The sequence below is a fragment of the Bison bison genome, unplaced genomic scaffold, assembly GCF_000754665.1.
Source record: "Bison bison bison isolate TAMUID 2011002044 unplaced genomic scaffold, Bison_UMD1.0 scf7180017864329, whole genome shotgun sequence".
Taxonomy (NCBI): domain Eukaryota; kingdom Metazoa; phylum Chordata; class Mammalia; order Artiodactyla; family Bovidae; genus Bison; species Bison bison.
In genome coordinates, this window is record NW_011494901.1 from 3,574,217 (window position 1) to 3,597,300 (window position 23,084).

The following is a 23,084-nucleotide window of genomic DNA, read 5'->3' on the forward strand; positions in this document are numbered from 1 at the left end:
AATGAGACTGACAGCTAATATCTGAACAGTAAACAATGCAATCATCTTTGAAGAATTGTTTTTTAATCTAGTAAAATGCAAAACCATAAAACTCCTGGAAAATAACATAGGAGAAAACTTAGATGACGTTGGCTATGGTGATGTCTTTTTAGATAAATCACTAAAGACACAATCTATGAAAGAATTCACTGATAAGCTGGACTTCATTAAAATAAAAACCAGCTCTATGAAAGATGTCAAGAAAATAAGGAAACAAGCCACAGACTGGGATAAATTATTTGCAAAAGAATGAGGAAAAAAAAAAAAAAAGTTATCCCAAATATATTGTTGACTCTTAAAGCTCAACAGTAAGAAAACAACCTGATTAAAAAATGTGCCAAAAACTTTAAGAGACACCTCACCAAAGATAACATAGAGATGACAGACAAGCATATGAAAAGATGTTCTACATCATATGTCATCAGGGAAATGTAAATTAAAACAAGATACGACTATGTATCTATTAGAATGGCCACAGTCTAGAACACTGACAACAGCAAGGATGTGGAGCAACAGAAATTCCCTTTCACTGCTGGTGAGAACGCAACATAATACAGCCACTTCACAAGATTCTTCCTCACAATCTAGCAATTGCGTTCTTTGCTATATACTCAGAGGAGTTGAAAACTTAAGTTCACGCACAAGAATGGTTACAGTAGGTTTATTCATAACTGAAAAGCAGCCAAGATGTCTGTCCTTCAGTAGAACAGACAGAATGGATAATGAATTCACATCCAGACAGTGGAATATTATTCAGCATATTACTAAGTGAAAAAAGCCAACCTAAAAATGTTATTATTACATACTGTCTGATTCCAACTACAGTTGACCTTTGAGCACCACAGGTGTGAACTGTGTGGGACCACTTATACACAGATTACTAAATGATCCACAACTGTTTTAATCTATGAATACAAAATTGCAGATATGAAGTGTCCACTGTAAAAATATACATGACACTCAACTACACAGAGGGTTGGAACCCCTACTTAAGAGTCAACTACAATATGACATTCTCAAAAAGGCAAAACTATGGAAACATTAAAACAGAACACCAGGGGTTCTAGACAAGTGAAAATACTCGCAGAATATTATAATGATGGGTATACGTCATCATACATTGACCAACCCACAGCGTGTGTAACACCAAGATTGAACCCCAAGGTAAACTACGGATTCTAGATGATTGTGATGTATTAATGTAGATTCATTCTTGGTTAAAAAAAAAAAGTATCATTCTGATGAGTAATGTTGATAATGGAAAGGCTATGTGTCTGGGGACGGGGACACACACAAAACCTCCATTTAATTTCAGCTTCCCTGGTGGCTCAGTCAGTAAAGAATCTGCCTGCAATGCAGGAGATCCAGGTTTGATTCCTGAGTAAGGAAGATCCCCTGGAGAAGGAAATGGAAATGCACTCCAGTATCCTTGCCTGGAGAATTCCATGGACAGAGGAGCCTGGCTATCAATTTTGTTGTAAATCTAAAACTGCTCCTAAAAAATTACAAAAAAAAATCTTTCAACTAGAATACTATACCCAGCAAAAATACAAATGAAAGTAAACCCTTAATAAAATAATGGATCTAGGTGATGAGCATCAATGGCTACTAACATCATGAAAGAGATAAAAACAAAATATTATACGTCTTTGATGGAAGTATACATATTGCCGATGAAGTAGTCTCATCAAAATATTGAACTGAATTTTATCTAGTTGCTACATTTTATTGTTACATTTTTTTCTTCTCTCATCTTAGAAAGCCTCATTTTTTTAATGGCTATCCTAGAGATTGTAACATACTTCCATGATGTGTTAATTTCTAGTAATAATTGGTACTTTTATCATTTTCCTGAAAACGAAGGAACCTGAGAACACTACCACCTCCTGACTTCTATGCTTTATATTCCATTAGTGAGTATGTGTGTTTAATTTTTTACTCTGGAAATTAAAAGTTTTCTATTTTTAAAACACTTTTTATTGTGGACATGTACACTTACATGCCATTTTTGTGTGTGTTTCTTTAGCTTTTTATTATAAACCACTAAGTAATGAACTGTACAAAAAAGATCTTCACGACGAAGATAATCATGATGGTGTGATCACTCACCTAGAGCCAGACATCCTGGAATGTAAAGTCAAGTGGGCCTTAGAAAGCATCGCTATGAACAAAATTAGTGGAGGTGATGGAATTCCAGTTGAGCTATTTCAAGTCCTGAAAGATGATGCTATGAAAGTGCTGCACTCAATATGCCAGCAATTTGGAAAACTCAGTAGTGGCCACAGGACTGGGAAAGGTCAGTTTTCATTCCAATCCCAAAGAAAGGCAATGCCAAAGAATGCTCAAACTACCACATAATTGCATTCATCTCATACATTAGTAAAGTAACGCTCAAAATTCTCCAAGCCAGGCTTCAGCAATACATGAACCGTGAACTTTCAGATGTTCAAGCTAGTTTTAGAAAAGGTAAAGGAACCAGAGATTAAATTGCCAACATCTGCTGGATCATCAAAAAAGCAAGAGAGTTCCAGAAAAACATCTATTTCTGCTTTATTGACTATGCCAAAGCCTTTGACTGTGTGGATCACGATAAACCTTGGAAAATTCTGAAAGAGATGGTAATACCAGACCACCTGACCTGCCTCTTGAGAAACCTATACACAGGTCAGGAAGCAACAGTTAGAACTAGACATGGAACAACAGACTGGTTCCAAATAGGAAAAGGACTACGTCAAGGCTGTATATTGTCACCCTGTTATTTAACTTATATGCAGAGTACATTATGAGAAAACACTGGGCTGGAAGAAGCACAAGCTGGATTCAAGATTGCTGGGAGAAATATCAATAACCTCAGATATGCAGATGACACCACCCTTGTGGCAGAAAGTGAAGAGGAACTAAAAAGCCTCATGATGAAAGTGAAAGAGGAGAGTGAAAAAGCTGGCTTAAAGCTCAACATTCAGAAAACGAAGATCATGGCATCTGGTCCCGTCACTTCATGGGACATAGATAGGGAAACAGTGGAAACAGTGGCAGACTATTTTTTGGGGCTCCAAAATCACTGCAGATGGTGACTGCAGCCATGAAATTAAAAGATGCTTACTCCTTGGAAGGAAAGTTATGACTAACCTAGATAGCATATTAAAAACCAGAGACATTACTTTGCTAACAAAGGTCCGTCTAGTCAAGGCTATGGTTTTTCCAGTAGTCATGTATGGATGTGAGAGTTGGACTGTGAAGAAAGCTGAGTGCCGAAGAATTGATGCATCTGAACTGTGGTGTTGGAGAAGACTCTTGAGAGTCCCTTGGACTGCAAGGAGATCCAACCAGTCCATCCTAAAGGAGATCAGTCCTGGTTGTTCTTTGGAAGGAATGGTGCTAAAGCTGAAACTCCAATACTCTGGCCACCTCCTGTGAAGAGTTGACTCATTGAAAAAGACTCTGATGCTGGGAGGGATTGGGGGCAGGAGGAGAAGAGGACAACAGAGGATGAGATGGCTGGATGGCATCACCGACTTGATGGACGTGAGTTTGAATGAACTCCGGGAGTTGGTTATAGACAGGGAGGCTGGGCGTGCTGCAATTCGTGGGGTCGCAAAGAGTCAGACACAACTGAGCAACTGAACTGAATGAATGGTAATAGAGTTTCAACAGTTTTTAGTATTTTCACAGTCTTGTTTAAAACAGTTCTCAGACATCAAATTATTACCTGTCCATAGACACTTATGTATCTCTAACAGCTAATGATTTAGAGGACAATAATATTACCCAGCTAACAAAATTAATGATGATTAAATATTTTTAATGTCTAGTTTATTTGTTCAAATCAGGTGGTTATGTTTTTTATATGTTTTGTATAGTCACTTTTTAGATTTAATTTATTTTACTTTTCCTGTGATGCTTTTGTCCTGGATCACTTTTCTTCTTTTTAAAAAATATCTTTTAATTCCTCTTAATGTGGATTTTCTGGTGATAAATTCTCAGTTTGTGTTAGTTGGTCATATCTTTAATTTGTCTTCATTAAAAAAACCTTTTATTATGAACACTTTCAAACATGTATAAAGCTTACTCAGACGCTAGGATCTTAATATAGTGAACTTCCATGTTGCAATCTCTGTGCTTCAGCATGGTTAAACCATGGCCAGGTTTGTTCTGTCTATTCCATACCAGTACTACTGAATTGTTACAAAGCAGATCTCAGAATCAAAGACATTGCATTTCATCCATTAGCATTTCAGATGTGTCTGTGAAAGATAAGGGCAATTTCAAAAACATAACCACAGTATGTTACCTTATCTAAAAATACAGTATTAGTTCTCTAATGTCACCAAGTGTCTGGTCAGTGCTCAGTTCTCCTCAATTGTCATACACACACATAGTACATGTAACTGATCTTCTCCAGTCAGGATCACAGCAAGATTTATATATTATGTTTAATTGATGTGATTTCTGAGTCTCTTTATCTCTGGCTTTCCTCAACCTTTCCGTACTGTTTTTTTGATGTTGAAGGAACCAAATTATTTGTTCTATAGAGGGTCCCACATCCTGCTGCTGCTGCTAAGTCGCTTTAGTCGTGTCCAACTCTGTGCGACCCCACAGACAGCAGCCCACCAGGCTCCGCCGTCCCTGGGATTCTCCAGACAAGAACACTGGAGTGGGTTGCCATTTCCTTCTCCAATGCATGAAAGTGAAAAGTGAAGTTGCTCAGTCGCGTCCGACTCTTCATGACCCCATGGACTGCAGCCTACCAGGCTCCTCCGTCCATGGGATTTTCCAGGCAAGAGCACTGGAGTCGGGTGCCACTGCCTTCTCTGGTCCCACATCCTGGAACATACTAATTGCATATTCATAGTTTTGTTTAACGTTTTCCTTTACCCTAATATTTCATGTTTGAAAGTGCCCATAACAAAAGTTTCTTAGATGAAGATAAATTAAAGATATGACCAACTAACAAAAACTGAGAATTTATCACCAGAAAATCCACATTAAGGGGTATTAAAAGATGTTTTTTAAAAAGCAGAAAAACAACCCAGGACAAAAGCATCACAGGAAAAGTAAAATAATAAATCTAAAAAATGACTATACAAAACATATAAAAAACATAACCACCTGACTTGAACAAATAAACTAGATATTAAAAATATTTAATTATCATTAATTTTGTTAGCTGGGTAATATTATTGTCCTCTAAATCATTAGCTGTTACAGATACATAAGTATCTATGGACACTTACACATAAGTGTCTATGGACAGGTAATAATTTGATGTCTGAGAACTGTTTTAAACAAGACTGTGAAAATACTAAAAACTGTTGAAACTATATTACAGTTCATTACTTAGTGGTTTATAATAAAAAGCTAAAGAAACACACACAAAAATGGCATATAAGTGTACATTTCCACAATAAAAAGTGTTTTAAAAATAGAAAACTTTTAATTTCCAGAGTAAAAAATTAAACACACATACTCACTAATGGAATATAAAGCATAGAAGTCAGGAGGTGGTAGTGTTCTCAGGTTCCTTCGTTTTCAGGAAAATGATAAAAGTACCAATTATTACTAGAAATTAATACATCAAGGAAGTATGTTACAATCTCTAGGTTAACCACTAAAAAACGAGGCTATTACTTCTAAGGTGAGAGAAGGAAAATACGTAATAGAATAAAAAAAAATTTAAGGCCAAAAGATAAGAAAGAAAAGGACAAAATATAAAACAAGTAAGATAAACAGAAAAAAACATTAAAATAGTAAAAGAGGTTAGCAAATTGCAGCACCATCAACAAATCTGGCCAATTGTTTGTTTTCATAAATAAAGTTTATTGGGACACATCCGTACTCATTTTTACACGTTGGTCATAGCTGCTTTTGTATTAAAGAACAGAGGGACTCCCCAGGTGGTCCAGTGACTAAGACTCTTGAGCTCCCAATGCAGGGCGCCTGGGCTGGATCCCTGGTGAGGAGACTAGATCCCACATGCCACAACTAAAACCCAGTGCAGCCAAATAAATAAATACATTAAAACAACAACAAAAACACTACAGCTAAATAGCTGCGACAGACACCAAATCACACAAAAAGCCTTTTTACAGAAAGTTTGACAGCCTCTGACACAACAGATTTGAGCCTAAATGTATCTGGAAATACACTGATGTAAAGGACTAAATGATCCAAATAAAGAATAAAGATTGTGAAAATGGCTTTAAAAACAAACAAGAAACACATTTACACCACAACAATACAGGTAAGAAAAAAAGTACAAGTATAATGCAAATACTATCTAAATGCAAAAAGATGAAACTAAATAAAGACTTCAATACAAAAAAACACTGCTAGAGATACAATAGGATACTTTAGAATGGATTTTTTTTAAAAGTTCAATTTACTGAAGATGTACTAGTTCTAAATTTCTATCCCTATGGCCCAAATATACAAAGCAAAAAGTGGCAGAATTACATAGATGAACATTTATAATCTACATATGAGATTTTCAAAACAGCTCTTTCAGAAACTGATAAAATGAGCAGGATTAAAAAAACAAAAAACAATGAGAATATATTAGAATTGGAACAGCAGAATTCACAAATTTACCATAATATATAGAGAACTTGATATCCAACAAATGCAAAACACTTTCAGGTAGGTAAAAATATTTACTAAAATTGACTCTATCCTGGTCATAAATCAAGTGTCAACAAATTCCAAAACACTTAAATCATACAGAGTATGTTCTCTAACCACAATGCAATTAAGCTTGAAAAAAAGAAAAAAATATACCTTTAAAAATGAACATGTATTTGGAAATTAAGAAATACACTTCTGAATAACCCACAGAGGCAAAAAAGAAAACACAATGAAACTTTAAAAATATATTTAAACAAAGTACAATGAAAATCCTATTTCTCAAAAATAATGGAGTACAACAAAAGCAAGGCTTGAGGGAAATACATAGAGTTAAATGAATATATCAGAAAAGAAAAAAGTTGAAAATTATTAAGTTAAGCATCCATCCCCCAAAATTTAGCAATAGAACAGCAAATTGAACACAAAGTTTAAGGAAATAAAGAATAGAAGTTAACAAAACAGAAAATACATATATAAATAGAGATCAACAAAGTTAATAACTGGTTCTTCATAAAAACTATTAAAACCAACAAACATCCAATGAGATTGATCATGAAAAAAGGGAGAAGACACAAATAACCAGTATCGGGAATAAAAAGTAAGACATCAGTACAGATCCTGTAGACAATTTTACAAGTTCTCTAAAGAATATTAAGAAAAACTTTTTGCCAATATATTTGAAAATTTACATAAGGGAAAACTCCTTAAAATACAACTTACCAAACTCAATATCTGAATAGTCCTATAACTATTTAAAAAATTAAATACTCTGATTTAAAACTTTCCTACAAAGACAATTTCAAGCCCAGGTGGTTTTACCAGCAAATTCTATAAAACACATAAGGAAGAAACTATAATCTTTCACAAATTTTTTCCAGAGAATAGAAAAACAGGGAATATACCCCAACTCATTTTATGATGCCAACAAACCTTGATTAGCAAGACCGAAAAAGGACATTTAGAGAAAGGAAATTTTCAAGTCAATCTCACTCATAAATATAGATGCAAAAATACAAAATAAAATAGCAGCAAACAGCTCTACTAATGTATAAAAATGATAAATACATCTCCACTAAATTTGGCTTATATCAGCACTGGAAAGTTCAAAATTCAATGTAATTCAGATTAACAAAAGAAATAAAAAAGAAAACATCCAATCATGTTTTTCTTGAAAAGGAAAACAAAAGCCTTACAAAACAATATGTAGAATTTCCACAATCTGATAAACAGAAGGGAAAAGAACTGGAATAAATATTTAAGAGTGGGATGTGGGGCTGGAAACAAGACTAGGACGCCTCTTCATCACCATCTCTGTTCAGCATTACACTGGAGATGTATGCCAGTGCAATAGGAAATCAAATAAAATATATACAGATTAAAAAGGGGGAGGGAAAACTGTCATTTTCACAAGATGACTGAACACACAGAAAATCCGAAAGAATCTACAGATAAATAAAATTACCAGAATAAGAAAGAACTTCCAGGCTGCTGGACATAAAAATCAAAATATAAAACTCAAGCATGTTTACATAAATCTGCAACAAATAACTGACAAATTGCTTTTACCTAGAATATATAAAGAAATTTTTTTCAATGTATTTTTTAAAAGGAAAGAAAAACCAGAAAAATAGGCAAAAGATGAACAGATACTTCATTAAAGAAAAGATGCCAATTATATATGAAAGGATGTTCAATCTCATTATTCATCAGGGACATACAAGTTAAAACCACAATGAGTACTACTTATCAGTATGCCTCAAATAAAAGGATAAATAAAACCAAGTGTTGCTGAGGACATGGAGCAGCTGGAACTCTCCAACAAGGCCGCTGCTGCTGTAAATTGGTACAACCACCTTGGAAAATTCTTTGGCATTATCTACTAGAGTTGAACATACATATACTCTAAGACTCGGCAATTCTACTCCAGGGTAAATGAAAGTGAAATTGAAAGCGTTAGTCGCTCAGTCATGTCCTACTCTTTGTGACCCCATGGGGTGCAGCCCACCAGGCTCCTCTGTCCATGGAATCCTGTTCCAATTCTACTCCAGGGTAATTAACTGATATAAATATATGTACACTGAGACACATGTTCAAGAATATTCAAAGCAGTATTACTTGTAACAGTAAAAACCTGGAAACATCCCAAATGTCTGTCAACAGTAATAGATAAATACATTCAGTATATTTACATAATTTGATATTAAACAGCATTATAAGTAAATTCAACACAAATGAATCTCACAACAGTGCTGAATAACAGAAGTCAGAAAAAATACCTACTACAGAATTAATTCAAAGTTCAAAAAATAGGTATAACTTACTTCCTTTGACAGATAAAATTACCATATATTCATAAATGGAACACTACTCAATAGCAAAGAATAAATTAGTGATGCATGCAACAACATGGACCAATCTCAAAATAATTATACTGAGTGAAAGCACTGGACAACTAAGTATATCCTGCATGATTCCATTCAGATAAAATAATAGAAAATGCAAACTAACCTAAGTATCAAAAGCAAACTAGTATTAGCTTATGGATGGGGGTGGGGAGAGAAGGAAGGAATTACCAAGGAAAGATAAATAAGTTCACTATCTTGATTGTGGTGATGGTCATGAGTGTATGTATATGTCAAAATGTATCGAACTCTACGCTTTAAATATATGCACTATATTGTGTGTCAATTATACCTCAATAAAGCTGTAGGTAGGGAGGAAGGGAGAGAGGGAAGAAAGAAAGGAGCAAAGGAGAAAGGAAAGAGAAAGGAAGGAAGCATGGAGGAGGGCAGGAAAGAATTACAAGGGTATGACAGAAAGTAAGTCTGAATGATTAGCTTAAGAAGTTATTTAACCTTTCTGGGCCCCAGTTTTCTTAACTATAAAATAAGACTTAGGCGGGTTTCGACAGTTAAATGAGACGGCGTATGCAAATCCTGGGGCTTCCCAGGTGGCACTAGTGGTAAAGAACTCGCCTGCCAGTGCAGGAGATGTAAGAAAGGCAGGTTCAATCCCTGGGTCGGGAAGATCTCTGGAGGAGGACATACTAACACACTCCAGTATTCTTGCTGGGAGAACCCCATGGACAGAGGAACCGGGCAGGCTCGCAAAGACACTATTAAGTACATAGGGTCGCAAAGAGTCAGACACAACTGAAGTGACTTAGCGCACACGCACACGCACACGCACACACACACACATGCAAATTTTTAGTGCACACCATATATTTGTGTGTATATCTTTTCTTATTTTCTTTCTCATTCACTCCTTCAAGAAATATGAGTATCCAATTGTTTCAGGGTCTCTGCTAGGCACTGGGATACAACAGAATATTGTATACTGTTTCCCTTATAGGAGAACATAGAAACAAATAACAAAAATAAGAAATTACAACATTTTATAAATACTACAAAGAGATATGTGATCTTGAGAGAGATTATAAAAGGTGATTTTGACCTAGTCAAAGAGATTAGGAAAGGTGAGTATTAATACATTGCTGACCTCTAAGGTCAATACGTACAAATAAGGACTAAGCATGTATAAGTGAAATGAAGAGGAACTAAATCAAGAGGAACTAAAATGAAGGAACTAAATGAAGAAGAACTTGATGAAGGTGAAAGAGGACAGTGAAGAAGTTGGCTTAAAACTCAACATTCAGAAAACGAAGATCATGGCATCCGGTCCCATCACTTCATGGGAAATAGATGGGGAAACAGTGGCTGACTTTATTTTTGTGGGCTCCAAAATCACTGCAGATGTTAACTGCAGCCATGAAATTAAAAGACGCTTACTCCTCGGAAGAAAAGTTATGACCAACCTAGACAGCATATTCAAAAGCAGAGACATTACTTTGCCAACAAAGGTCCGTCTAGTCAAGGCTATGGTTTTTCCAGTGGTCATATATAGATGTGAGAGTTGGACTGTGAAGAAAGCTGAGCGCCAAAGAATTGGTGCTTTTGAACTGTGGTGTTGGAGAAGACTCTTGAGAGTCCCTTGGACTGCAAGGAGATCCAACCAGTCCATTCTGAAGGAGATCAGCCCTGGGATTTCTCTGGAAGGAATGATGCTAAAGCTGAAACTCCAGTACTACTTTGGCCACCTCATGCGAAGGGTTGACTCATTGGAAAAGACTCTGATGCTGGGAGGGATTGGGGACAGGAGGAGAAGGGGACGACAGAGGATGAGACGGCTGGATGGCATCACTGACTCGATGGACGTGAGTCTGAGTGAACTCCGGGAGTTGGTGATGGACAGGGAGGCCTGGCATGCTGCGATTCATGGGGTTGCAAAGAGTCGGACACGACTGAGCGACTGAACTGACTGACTGAACTGAACTGAAGCATGTATAAAACTTCGACTGATAAAAGCCTGTCAATAAAATAGCCAATGTTTCTAGAGAGGAAAAAGGAATCTAAATAAACATAAGTCTGGTATGAGCTAAAGTTTGAAAGGCAATTTGGGGTCATACTACGTAGGCCTCTTAAGAGCAATGGGAAGCCTCTGAAGTGGTTTCAACAGAAGTTGAAACTTCAACTTTGAAAGACTTCACTTTGAACTTTCAAACTGTAGTTCGAAAAAGAAACCTCCAATTGCAGTACAGAGAATAAACTGCAGGAGAATAATAATGAATGTAGACAGGACGGTTACGCACTACTGCTACAGTCCAGGCAACAATAATGATAGCTTGGATCAGGACAGTGCTGTTAGAAATTCATTCTATCAAAAAATGTTTCCTGAGGGCCTACCAAGGGCCAAGCTCTACCCTAAGTGCAGGACAATGAATAAGAAAAAAAGGAAAAAAAAAAAAAACAAAAAGAAAACAAAACCCTGTTCTCGTGAGGTTTATCTTCTAGTGGGGAGAGACAGGCTAAATAAGTAAAATATCACTCATATCAGGTGGCTATTAAGTGCTATGGAGAAAAATAAAGTAGCAGCGGTCAGATTCTGAACAAAGAAGGATGACCCAGGAGTCCTGGACTTCTTATAGTAACTGACACAAACAGGACTAAAATGCGTAATTACAACTGCCCTGTTGGTCGCAAGGTAGATAATTACAGTAGTGATGGGAGTGTTGGTTGAGAAGGAGGCTGGAGGAAGGGCCAGGGATGCAGAGTTCCACTGTCTTTCCTTTTACTCTTTCCAGTGATGGAAAGTGTGTCAGTAAGGGACAACTTTATCCACAGCACTTAGGGTTTATGGTCCCCCTTTCAACTGCAGCAGAAAGCTAGAAGTCAAAGAGGATTTTTCTAACGTTACCTAGTTCCTCAGTTCCTACAAGCTGATAAACTCCAAGAAGGCAGAAGCTGAATCCTTATTGCCACATTCCCCAACACACAGCAGATATGGGATATATATGTAAAGAATAAATGAATGGTATATTGTATCTAAAGGCAGCATATCCCTATATTAGCAAGGAAAACATTTTAAATGTGTTCACATAAAAATTACCAAGTGGGACCAGCCACAAAATAGCCTTAATCAAATTAAATTATGCTGATACTAATAGTTTTTAATTGACTATTATATTCTAAGAGTATTAAAGAAAACTATGTTTTGTAAATTTGCACAATTAAAAACACATAATTAAGGATTTTTAAAAATAAAAGTCATAAAACTATAGCTAAATATCAAATTCAGAAAACTTAAGTCTTTTCAAGTTATTTTAGTATGTTTAATGACATACTTGTTTAAAGAAACAGTAATTATTACCCTACAAAATTCCTGTTTTATCACCTTGCTAGCATATTTAATAAAAAATATATAGATAATATTCTCAAGCAGTGATCTGCAAACCAGATCAGTGCCACTGAGAGCCACGACTTAGGCCGCAGCGTACGGATGACAGAGAACCACTGCTTTAGAGTGTAAAGAGCATACTTTTTTAAGAGTAGTTGATTACTTTTAATCAAATCCAACTAAAATTTTTCTCAATTATTCATATTCTGAAATGTTTCTCAATAATGAATTATTAAATGACTTATTAAAAAATACATACCTTTCTCTTACAAAATCTGCTAGTTCTTTTGTCGATATCTGTCCATGTTTCATATTATGGTAAAGGACATCAAAGCCACTATTTTTTTCCCCCTAAAATTTAAAAAGATTTTTAGTTTAACAAAAGAAGAGATCAAAATTACTTAAGCATAATTAACATGCAATTCCAATGTTCAAATGAACTGTTTTCCTTAAGTTAAGCATTGCTCCTCACTGTATAATTTTAAACTGTATCAAAGGAATACTATAGGCTTTGATAAAGTGTACATTGTATACACATATATACACAACATACATATACACACTCTATAATTACTATTAAGGATATATTAATGAAACACATTTGAAATTTAAAAAAATAAACACAGTGTAATTTAGGACTTTATTTTCTTGGGGTCCAAAATCACTGCAGATGGTGACTGCAGCCATGAAATTAAAAGAGGCTTGCTCCTTGGAAGAAAAGCTAAGACCAACCTAGACAGTATATTAAAAAGCAGAGATATTACTTTGCCGACAGAGGTCCGCATAGTCAAAGCAATGGTTTTTCCAGTAGTCATATATGGATGTGAGAGTTGGACCATAAAAAAGCCTGAGGGCTGAAGAACTGATGCTTTTGAACTGTGGTGTTGGAGAAGACTCTTGAGAGCCTCTTGGACTCAAACCAGTCAATCCTAAACGAAATCAGTCCTGAATATTCACTGGAGGACTGATGATGAAGCTGAAACTCCAGTACTTTTGCCACCTGATGCTGACTCATTAGAAAAGACCCAGATGCTTGGAAAGATTGAAGGCAGGATAAGAAGGGGATGAGAGAGGATGAGATGGTTGGATGGCATCACCAACTCAATGGGCATGAGTTTGAGCAAGCTCCGGGAGTTGGTGATGGACAGGGAAGCCTGGCATGCTGTAGTGCATGGGGTCACAAAGAGTCAGACACAACTGAGCAACAGAACTGAACTGAACTGAATTTAGGAAAGATAAACATGGACCATTACCAAATTTCATGTCAATCCCTTTACCTATATTGAGGTATTCCTGATTATTTAACTCAGAGTCTATACTTTAAAATAACTAAATCTTGATTTTTGAGTCAAAACAGCATTTACTAATCACATAAGCACTAAACACCACAGAACACTTTATAATCGCTAACGTAAGTCTTTCAGTAAATTTAACTTGAGATATCAGAAAGGAGGTAAAATCTTAATAAAAGAGCAGTAACAGACTACTGGCCGTGTGTTAAGTCGCTCAGTTGTGTCTGACTCTTTGCAACCCCATGACCTCAACTAATGGAAAATTAACAGAACCAGACTACTGTACAACCCTAGAAAATCTGAGAGCCATTTAATCCAATACAGATTTAAATTAGCAAGTAATAACAAAGAAAACATTAGAAACAGAAATTTTATGGGTGAAATGAAAGCGTATAAACTAAGTTCAAAAAAAAAAACAAAAAAAACACTAAGTTCAACAACTCTTTTTACAATCAGCAGTTTTAGTTTTTCTTTAGTGATTAAGTCCCTGGGTCGGGAAGATCTCCTGGAGAAGGAAATGGCAACCCACTCCAGTATTCTTGCCTGGAAAATCCCATGGAAGGAGGAGCCTGGTAGGCTACAGTCCATGTGGTTGCAAAGAATCGGACACGACTGAGCGACTTCACCTCACTTAGTGATAATAAAAAGAACTGAATGTATTTGTTGGAAATAGAAAGCAATGCCAAAAGCAAAAGTATTATGCAATCTGAGACTTAGTTTTCCACAGTTCAACAAAAACAGGAAACATATTATAGAAACTTCCGGCTATGTTGAAGTGATTCCTAATAAACCTGTCAGCTAGTATAGCAAGTAACCAGACTGTTACACATACAAAAAATTAAAACATATGTAATGAGATAATACAAATAGTATCCCTAGCATACTGAACATCCATTTCCATTTTATCAAGGATATAAAACTAGAGTCTCCTATAAATCTGCTGCTGCTGCTACTAAGTCACTTCAGTCGTGTCTGACTCTGTGCGAACCCATGGACTGCAGACTATCAGGCTCCTCCATCCATGGGATTTTCCAGGCAAGAGTACTGGAGTGGGGTGCCATTTCTTTCTCCAGTTCTCCTATAAATCTAAACACATCCATTTTTGCTTCTATAATTTTTCACGTTTAAAATAAACTATGATCTAACTTTAGTTCTTTACTTTCTCTGGGTTTTTCATGCAAATTTATTCCAGCCAAAATATTCTCTGAGGTAACCATTATCTCTAGTCTATAGCAAGCAAAAAAAAACAACATGAAGATTAGTAAATAAAATTACAGACAAAATAATCAAGGACCTGAAATCTCCAAGGGATTTATTCCATTACTTGAATATACTGCAGAAACTACAAATAATTAAACTATCCAGCAACTCCCATAATATAGTCATGAACCCTGAAAAAAAAACAAATCTGAAATCTAAAATCATAAAATCCATAGTCTGGAGCTCTCAGTCCCCAAAATTCTTCCCTGACAACTACCAGTTTTCACTGGCACATAATTCTAAGTCAGGTTCCCAATGTGTGTTATGCATATTCATTATGCATATTCAAATTAGAAAGAAGCTGGTGCTATGCTGTGTTCAGTCGTGTCCAACTCTTTGCAACCTATGGACTATCGACCACCAGACTCCTCTGTCCACAGGACTCTCCAGGCAAGAATACTGGAGTGGGTTGCCTTGCTCTCCTTCAGGGTATCTTCCCCACCCAGGAACTGAACCCATATCTCTGGTTTGTCTTGCATTGCAGGCAGGTTCTTTACCCACCGAGCCACCTGGGAAGCCCACTCACTCATTTGACGTTCTAAATGTAAAAACGCCCGATTCTAGGCACTGTTTTCTTAATTTCACAAACCTGTTAATACAAATACTTAATGGATCATTAACTTTTCTTTGTTAAAACTAAGCAAAAATTGTAATACTTTCAAATGGCTCTATCTCCACACACACACACACACAGAGACACAAATATACATTATCTTAAAGAAAAATATTCAAAGGTAAGTACCAAAAAAGAACCCAAGCCTACTATTACCTTATCAAAACCGACTTTATAGTTTTTGATAAGAAACGACAGTGTATTAAGCATACACATATCTAATACAGGTGAAAAATACAGTGGGAGACAGAGCACTGGAGCTCATGTCTAGACACACGTGGCTTCAGTAACTTCACCTGAAAAAACATTTGGAAATTGTGGGGAGATGGGGAAGACTACTCTTGAAACTAGCAATCCTAACTCATAATTCTGTCACCATCTGAGATTAACCAGTTTTCTTAAAACTACAAGTACTTCCATGCAAGTTCTAATTCATCTTTTAATAGCTGCCAATGTTTTTATTCTAATTCAAAGACAAGTAAAATAACAGGAAGTATTTCTGAATTACATATCCATTTTATCATCTTAGACCTTGAAGTGGATATGTTCCTATCATTTCCTTTACATTCCTTTTTCTTTTATATTGGGGTATAATTGATTACAATGCTGTGTTAGTTTCAGGTGTACAGCAAAGTGACTCGGTTACACATACACATATACACATTCTTTTTCAGGTTATTTTCCCATACAGGTTATTACAGAATACTGAATAAAGTTCCCAGTGCTATACAGTAGGCCCTTGTTGATCATTTTATATGCAGTAGTATGTACATGTTAATCCCAAACTCCTAATTTATCCCCATCGAGCACCGTTTCCCTTTGGTGATATGTTTTTTTTGACACACAAAAAAATTTATCTTAACGTATTCTGTTAACTCAAGCAAGCAGAGCTTGCTTTTTCTTAGCTAACTACAAATACACAAATGTACAAGCAAATAGACAACAGTTTTATCATCAAGTAGAATTATAACTAAAGGTGTTTTCTGGTCTTCAGTATTTCACTAAAACTGGACATTTTCATACCCTTTGTCCAGCAATTCCACAGTTAGAAATCTATACTGCAAAAACACACATACAAAGATAAATGTGGAAAAATATTCACCGCAGTTCTGTTTATAACTGTGAAAAAACAGAACAACTCAAAAACATTCATTAACATTACTGGTTAAACGACAGCATATCCTACAATGAAATACAGTGTTTTTTAATTGCATTAAAAACTTGCAGTCGAATTTTTAGTATTAATCTCTTAAATCTGCCCAGATATACGTAATATAAGTGAGGAAAAAAAAGCATGATGCAATTATTCATAAAAGCAAAAATAATCTAATGTTGGGAACAACCTAAATGTCTCAAATTGATGAATGGAGAGACAAAATGAGGTAGCATCACACAATGGAATACAAATCAGCAATAAAAAGTGACAAACACTGACACATAAGGCCTTATGGATTAACCTCATAAACACTTACTAAGTGAAAGCCAGACACAAGAGACTATATATTGTATGATTCCGTTTATACAAAATGTAAGAACAGGCAAATCTACAGAGTTGAGGGTAGAAAAGAGCATTAACTGTTAAGCGGGCATAATCTAATCTCTGGGAGGATAAACATGTTCTAAAATTGATAATGGCTGCACCATTCAGTAAAGTTACTAAAAATCAATGACTCACACACTTATATTGGGTAGATTTTATGATATATAAAATATGCTCCAGTAAAACTTTTTTCTAAAAAGGTGTAAAACAGTACATGTAGAATTTGATTTTCACTGAAAAAATTAACAGGTTGCACACATGCACAGTCAGTCACTAAATCGTGTATGACTCTGCAACCCTCTGGACTGTGTAGCCTGCCAGACTCCTCTGTGCTTGGATTTCCCAGGCATGAATATTGCAGCGAGTTGCCATTTACTCTTCCAGGGAATCTTCCTGCCCCATGGATTGAACCCAGATCTCCTGCACTGGCAGGCGATTCTTTACTACTGAGCCATCCAGGAAACCCAAAAGGTTGCATATATGCATACAAAAAGAATGTATTAACAGCAAATTATTTCTGGAAACTGGAATAATGAGCATAGATGAACTTTCTAATCAACAAGTCAAGTCTTTAATACAGAAGCAGTAGAGTTAAAAGCTATGGTGATAAGCAGTTTGAAAATGCAATTTTCTCCCAGGTATGTTACAATTGTTGATATAAAATCTTGATTATCAACAGCCAGTTTTTTCCTTCTCCTCAAAGTTTTATTCTTTTTTAGTAACAATTTTATTGTGATATAATTCACATGATACAAAATTTTCAAAGTATACAATGCAAAAAATGTTAGTATATTTACAGAGTCATAACACCACTACCGCACCACTACTGCAATCAATTTTAGAACACCAGAAAGAAATTCAAATCCAAACAGCTAAGTTTTTAAGAGAAGGTACTCATCAGTGATGAGCTTTATTTTCAATTGTTTTTTAAAATTTATTTATAATTGGAGGATAATTGCTTTATAATATTTTGTTGGTTTCCACCATATTATCAACATGAATCAGCCATAGACACACATATGTCCCCTCCATCTTGACCCTTCCTCCACCTACCTCCCACCCCATCCCACCCCTCTAGGCTGTCAGAAAGCGGGTTTGAGCTCCGTCACACAGCAAATTCCCTCTGGCTGTCTGTTTTACATGTGGTAATGGATATGTTTCCATGCTACTTGTCAATCCATCCCACCTTCTCCTTCCTTCACTGTGTCTTTGTCATTAGTTCAATCAACACATAAGAAAATACCTATGTCCACAAAAACAAATCAGTACACTACTGTATATCAAATGCTTATAATGTTTGTAATTTTAGAGTAGCATTATTCATAATAATCAAAAGATGGAAACAACCCAAACGTCCATCAACTAACAAATGGATAAGCAATGTGATATACCCATGTGCTGGAATATGATTCAGCTACAAAAGAAATGAAATACTGATACATGCTACAACATAGATGAACCTTGAAAACATGCTGCGTGGAAGAAACCAGTCACAAAAGACTATACGATTCCACTTTATTTAAGGCCAGAAGAGAGAAACAGAAAGTAGATTAGTGTGTTTCTCGAGGTGGGGTGAGGATGAGATGGGGTTGATAAAAGGTACAGAATTTCTTTTTGAGGTAATTTAAATTTGACTGTGATGATGGTTTACAAATATCTGTGAACACTACCAAAACAATGAAACTGTATATTTCAAATGAAAAACTATGGTACACAAAATATACTTCAATAAAGTTGTCTAAAAAACTAAATAACAAAGTGAAGTGAAAGAAGCTCAGTCGTGTCGGACTCTTTGTGACCCCATTGACTGTAGCCAGCCAGGCTCCTCTGTCCATGAAGTTCTCCAGGCAAGAATACTAGAGTGGGTACCCATTCCTTTCTCCAGATCTTCCCAATCCAGGAATCAAACCCCAGTCTCCCACATTGCAGGCAGATTCTTTACGACCTGAACCACCAGTGAAGCCCAACTAAATAACAGTTTATCAACATTATTGATAATCAATTCTAGCAGGGAAATTTTCAGTATTAACTGGCAAGAACAGCTACTAACACCATTGCTGATCCAAGAAGGACAATTACAATGAAGGCTCAGACTAAGAATCTTTTCTCTGCCAATCTCAATGTACATTGCAAAGAGGTAGCATTTTCATAGAAAGTCCCCCTGAAAGTGTCCAAGGTACATAAAATTTTGTCATAATCCAGTACAAACAGGTGTAAAAATCTTTTTAATAATTCCTAATATGAAGTGGGACAAAGTTTCATCATCCTTTAAAGACGGAAGTCCAGAATCATACAGATCCTTTTAGTTCAGTTCAGTCGCTCAGTCATGTCCAATTCTTTGTGATCCCATGGACTGCAGCATGCCAGGCCTCCCTGTCCATCACCAATTCCCGGAGTTTACCCAAAATCATGTCCATTGAGTTGGTGATGCCATCCAACCATCTCATCCTCTGTTGCCCTCTTCTCCTCCTGCCTTCAATCTTTCCCAGAATCAGGGTCTTTTCAAATGAGTCAGCTCTTCGCATCAGGTGGCCAAAGTATTGGAGTTTCAGCTTCAAGATCAGTCCTTCCAATGAACACTCAAGACTGATCTCCTTTAGGATGGACTGGTTGGATCTGCTTGCAGTCCAAGGGACTCTCAAGAGTCTTCTCCAACACCACAGTTCAAAAGCATCAATTATTCAGCACTCAGCTTTCTTTATTGTCCAACTCTCACATCCATACATGACCACCGGAAAAACCATAGCTTTGACTAGATGGACCTTTGTTAGCAAAGTAATATCTCTGTTTTTTTTACGCTGTCTAGGTTGGTCATAACTTTCCTTCCAAGAAGTAAAACTCTTTTAATTTCATGGCCGCAGTCACCATCTGCAGTGATTTTGGAGCCCCCAAAATAAAATCTGCCACTGTTTCCACGGTTTCCCCATCTATTTGCCATGAAGTGATGGGACGAGATGCCATGATCTTTTGTTTTCTAAATGTTGCGCTTTAAGCCAACTTTTTCACTCTCCTCTTTCACTTTCATCAAGAATCTCTTTAGTTCTTCACTTTCTGCCATGAGGCTGGTGTCATTTGCATATCTGAGGTTATTGATGTTTCTCCTGGCAATTTCGATCCCAGCTTGTGCTTCATCCAGCCCAGCATTTCTCATGATGTACTCTGCATATATAAGTTAAATAAGCAGGGTGATAATATACAGCCTTGACATACTCCTTTTCCTATTTGGAACCAGTCTGTTGTTCCATGTCCAGTTCTAACTGTTGCTTTTTGACCTGCATACAGATTTCTCACGAGGCAGATCAGATGGTTTGGTATTCCCATCTCTTTCAGAATTTTCCAGTTTATCGTGAGCCACATAGTCAAAGGCTTTGGCATAGTCAATAAAGCAGAAATAGATGTTTTTCTGGAACCTGCTTTTTTTTTTAACAGATCCTTTAAGAGAAGACCACCTATCATTTCTTCTAAATACACTAATTGAAGTAAGATTCCTGAAATTAACAGTTTGATTTGTATCAGTGCAGATTCCTCCTCTGCATACATACAAAAACATGCTTCTTTTTAATATAAAAATGAGATAATTTATGCATATTGTTTTACATCTAAATCATCAATTTAAGTGAATTTAGCTGAAAAGATAACTAAATAAAAAGGCCACCAAGTCACTAAAAATGTTCAGATTTTTTTCTGGTCTAATATAGAGTCTTGGGGCTTCCCAGGTGGCTCAGTCGCTAAAGAATACGCCTGGAATGTAGAACTGGGTTTGATCCCTGGGTTAAGAAGATCGCCTGGAGAAGGGAATGCTAACCCACTCCAGTATTCTTGCCCGGAAAACCCATGGACAGAGGAGCCTGGTGGGCTACAGTCCACAGGGTCGCAAAGAGTCGGACACGACTGAGTGACTAAGCATACAATATACAGTCTACAAGTGAGATAGCCTTGAAATTTCAAGTTAAAATCTTTAAGTCATCAAAGCTATTTTGGCAATTCAAAACATTCACTTTTCTGGCTGATCTCTTAACTATACACTTTTATTTTTTTAATAGTTACAAAATACAATCAAAATACAAAGTATTTCCATCTGAAGAAAAATGTGCACTGTATTAATGATGCTATGAAACTCCTATCTTAATGAAAGTAGAACTGTCTACATATCTGGGTTTTAGAGAGCTATGGAAAGTAATAATGAAAAAGCACAAAACTGTAAATCCTATAGATTTTAACTGGGCTTTGATACTTCTCCTTCAAAGAACTTTTAAGGGCAACCGTATATTAAACACTAAAATTAAAAACCTGGATATTCTTCACTTTGGGGAAGTCAAAGAACGAGAAAATAGGCAAAAGATTAAGAGTGCATGCTAGATAATCAGGCTATTCATTAAAAAGTTGATTTTACCTAGTTTCCTTTTTAATCAAACTTTTTTCTGGAAGAACAGGATCGGGAGGCACCGTCACGTGGACAGCAATATCCTGCCTAAGTTCCCTCTCCACTCTAAACTGCTGCAGAAATGAATAAATATCATCATTTCCAACCTTTCTACATTCTCCCTTCACTCTAGCTCTTACTGACATTTAACAGGTAACCTAGGACAAATCACTGCAAAACATAACATTAATTTGTGTTTGATATCATCTCATTTTATTCTGTCTTCTCTGAAAAACATGATGAAACATTAAACTAATTCTGAAGATTTTTTTTTTTTGCTTTGAAGAATGGCCCCTCTAGTGAGGAATTTTCTAGATATTTTTGATAGGAATTCAACAAATATGCAATGATGGCCCTCCAGGGCCATTTCTTTTTTGCCTTGAAAACCACTACGAAAAAAAGAATACATGCACAGTTTTTCTACAGGTAAACAGGACTTCAACCACAAGTTATAACCTCTACATATTAAAATTTTCACACAAGATCACTAAAACTATTATGTAGAGCTGTTGGCAAGATATTGTTAAAGCAGAAAACAGTGATTAAAATGTAGAATGAGTACTGCTCAGCAGTCAGAACAGTAGTTACTCAAACACATCTGTTGACTGGTTGAAAGAAACAAATCTTATTACTTAAAAAAAAAAATCATTTTCTCACCCCTCAAATACTCCTCCCATATCTTTTAAATTACAACTCAGCTCTTCCAGTTAGTTAAATCCTTAAGCCATATAAAAAAATATTTTACAGATACAACAAAAACAGAAGCAAATAGTTTTGAGCTAATTCTCTTACTGTTTTATATTTCAAATTTTCTGTAGTATTCTGTATATAAATTTGTTTTCATTACTTTCAAAATGAAAAATAAAACAATTTCAGCTTTTTCAAAAACTTCTCAATCTATGCTTGGAAAGACACACAAGGCTACCTTCTTAATCTGGCATTTCATTCACATTGATTGGTGATTTAAATCACCAATCCTCGTAATTCATGAATGGAAAAAAACAAAAACTGAAAGTAACCTAAATGTCCAAAAGGAGAATGCTAAAAATTACATCTTATCTGTTCCATGAAACCTATACTGAAAATATTTTCAAAGAATACTTAATCACGAGAAAAGTGCTTTGATGTTAGTATCATTTGAAGCTATCAAGATACAGAAGTATATAGAACTCGCTAAGAATTTTGTATTTCCAAAGAAAATCTTGGAACAAAAGGCTATAGGTAATTTTTACTTTGTTATGTCTTCTAACTATCATATAATAAGCTATAAACAAAAAGGAAAACACACACACACCCCCCAAAAAAAGGAAAAACATCTTCACTGACTGACTGTTGTTATTTAGTCACTCAGTCGTGTCCTGCTCTTTGCAACCCCATAGACTGCAGCATGCCAGGCTTCCCTGTCCTTCACTATCTCCCAGAGTTTGCTCAAACTCACGTCCATTGAGTTGGTGATGCCATCCAACCATCTCGTCCTCTGTCGTCCCCTTTTCCTCCTGCCTTCAATCCTTCCCAGCATCAAGGTCTTTTTCCAATGAGTCAGTTCTTTACATCAGGGGG

The 23,084-nt window shown here is 36.0% G+C and overlaps 1 protein-coding gene across 1 annotated transcript in view; it reads right to left on the minus strand.

Annotated features, from left to right (window-relative positions):
- The window catches only part of FCHO2 (FCH domain only 2), a 139,091-nt gene that overhangs the window by 94,367 nt on the left and 21,640 nt on the right, over positions 1-23,084 (minus strand). The window contains 1 exon segment of the mRNA XM_010853609.1: positions 12,656-12,747. Within this exon segment, the coding sequence (XP_010851911.1) occupies positions 12,656-12,747 (92 nt within the window).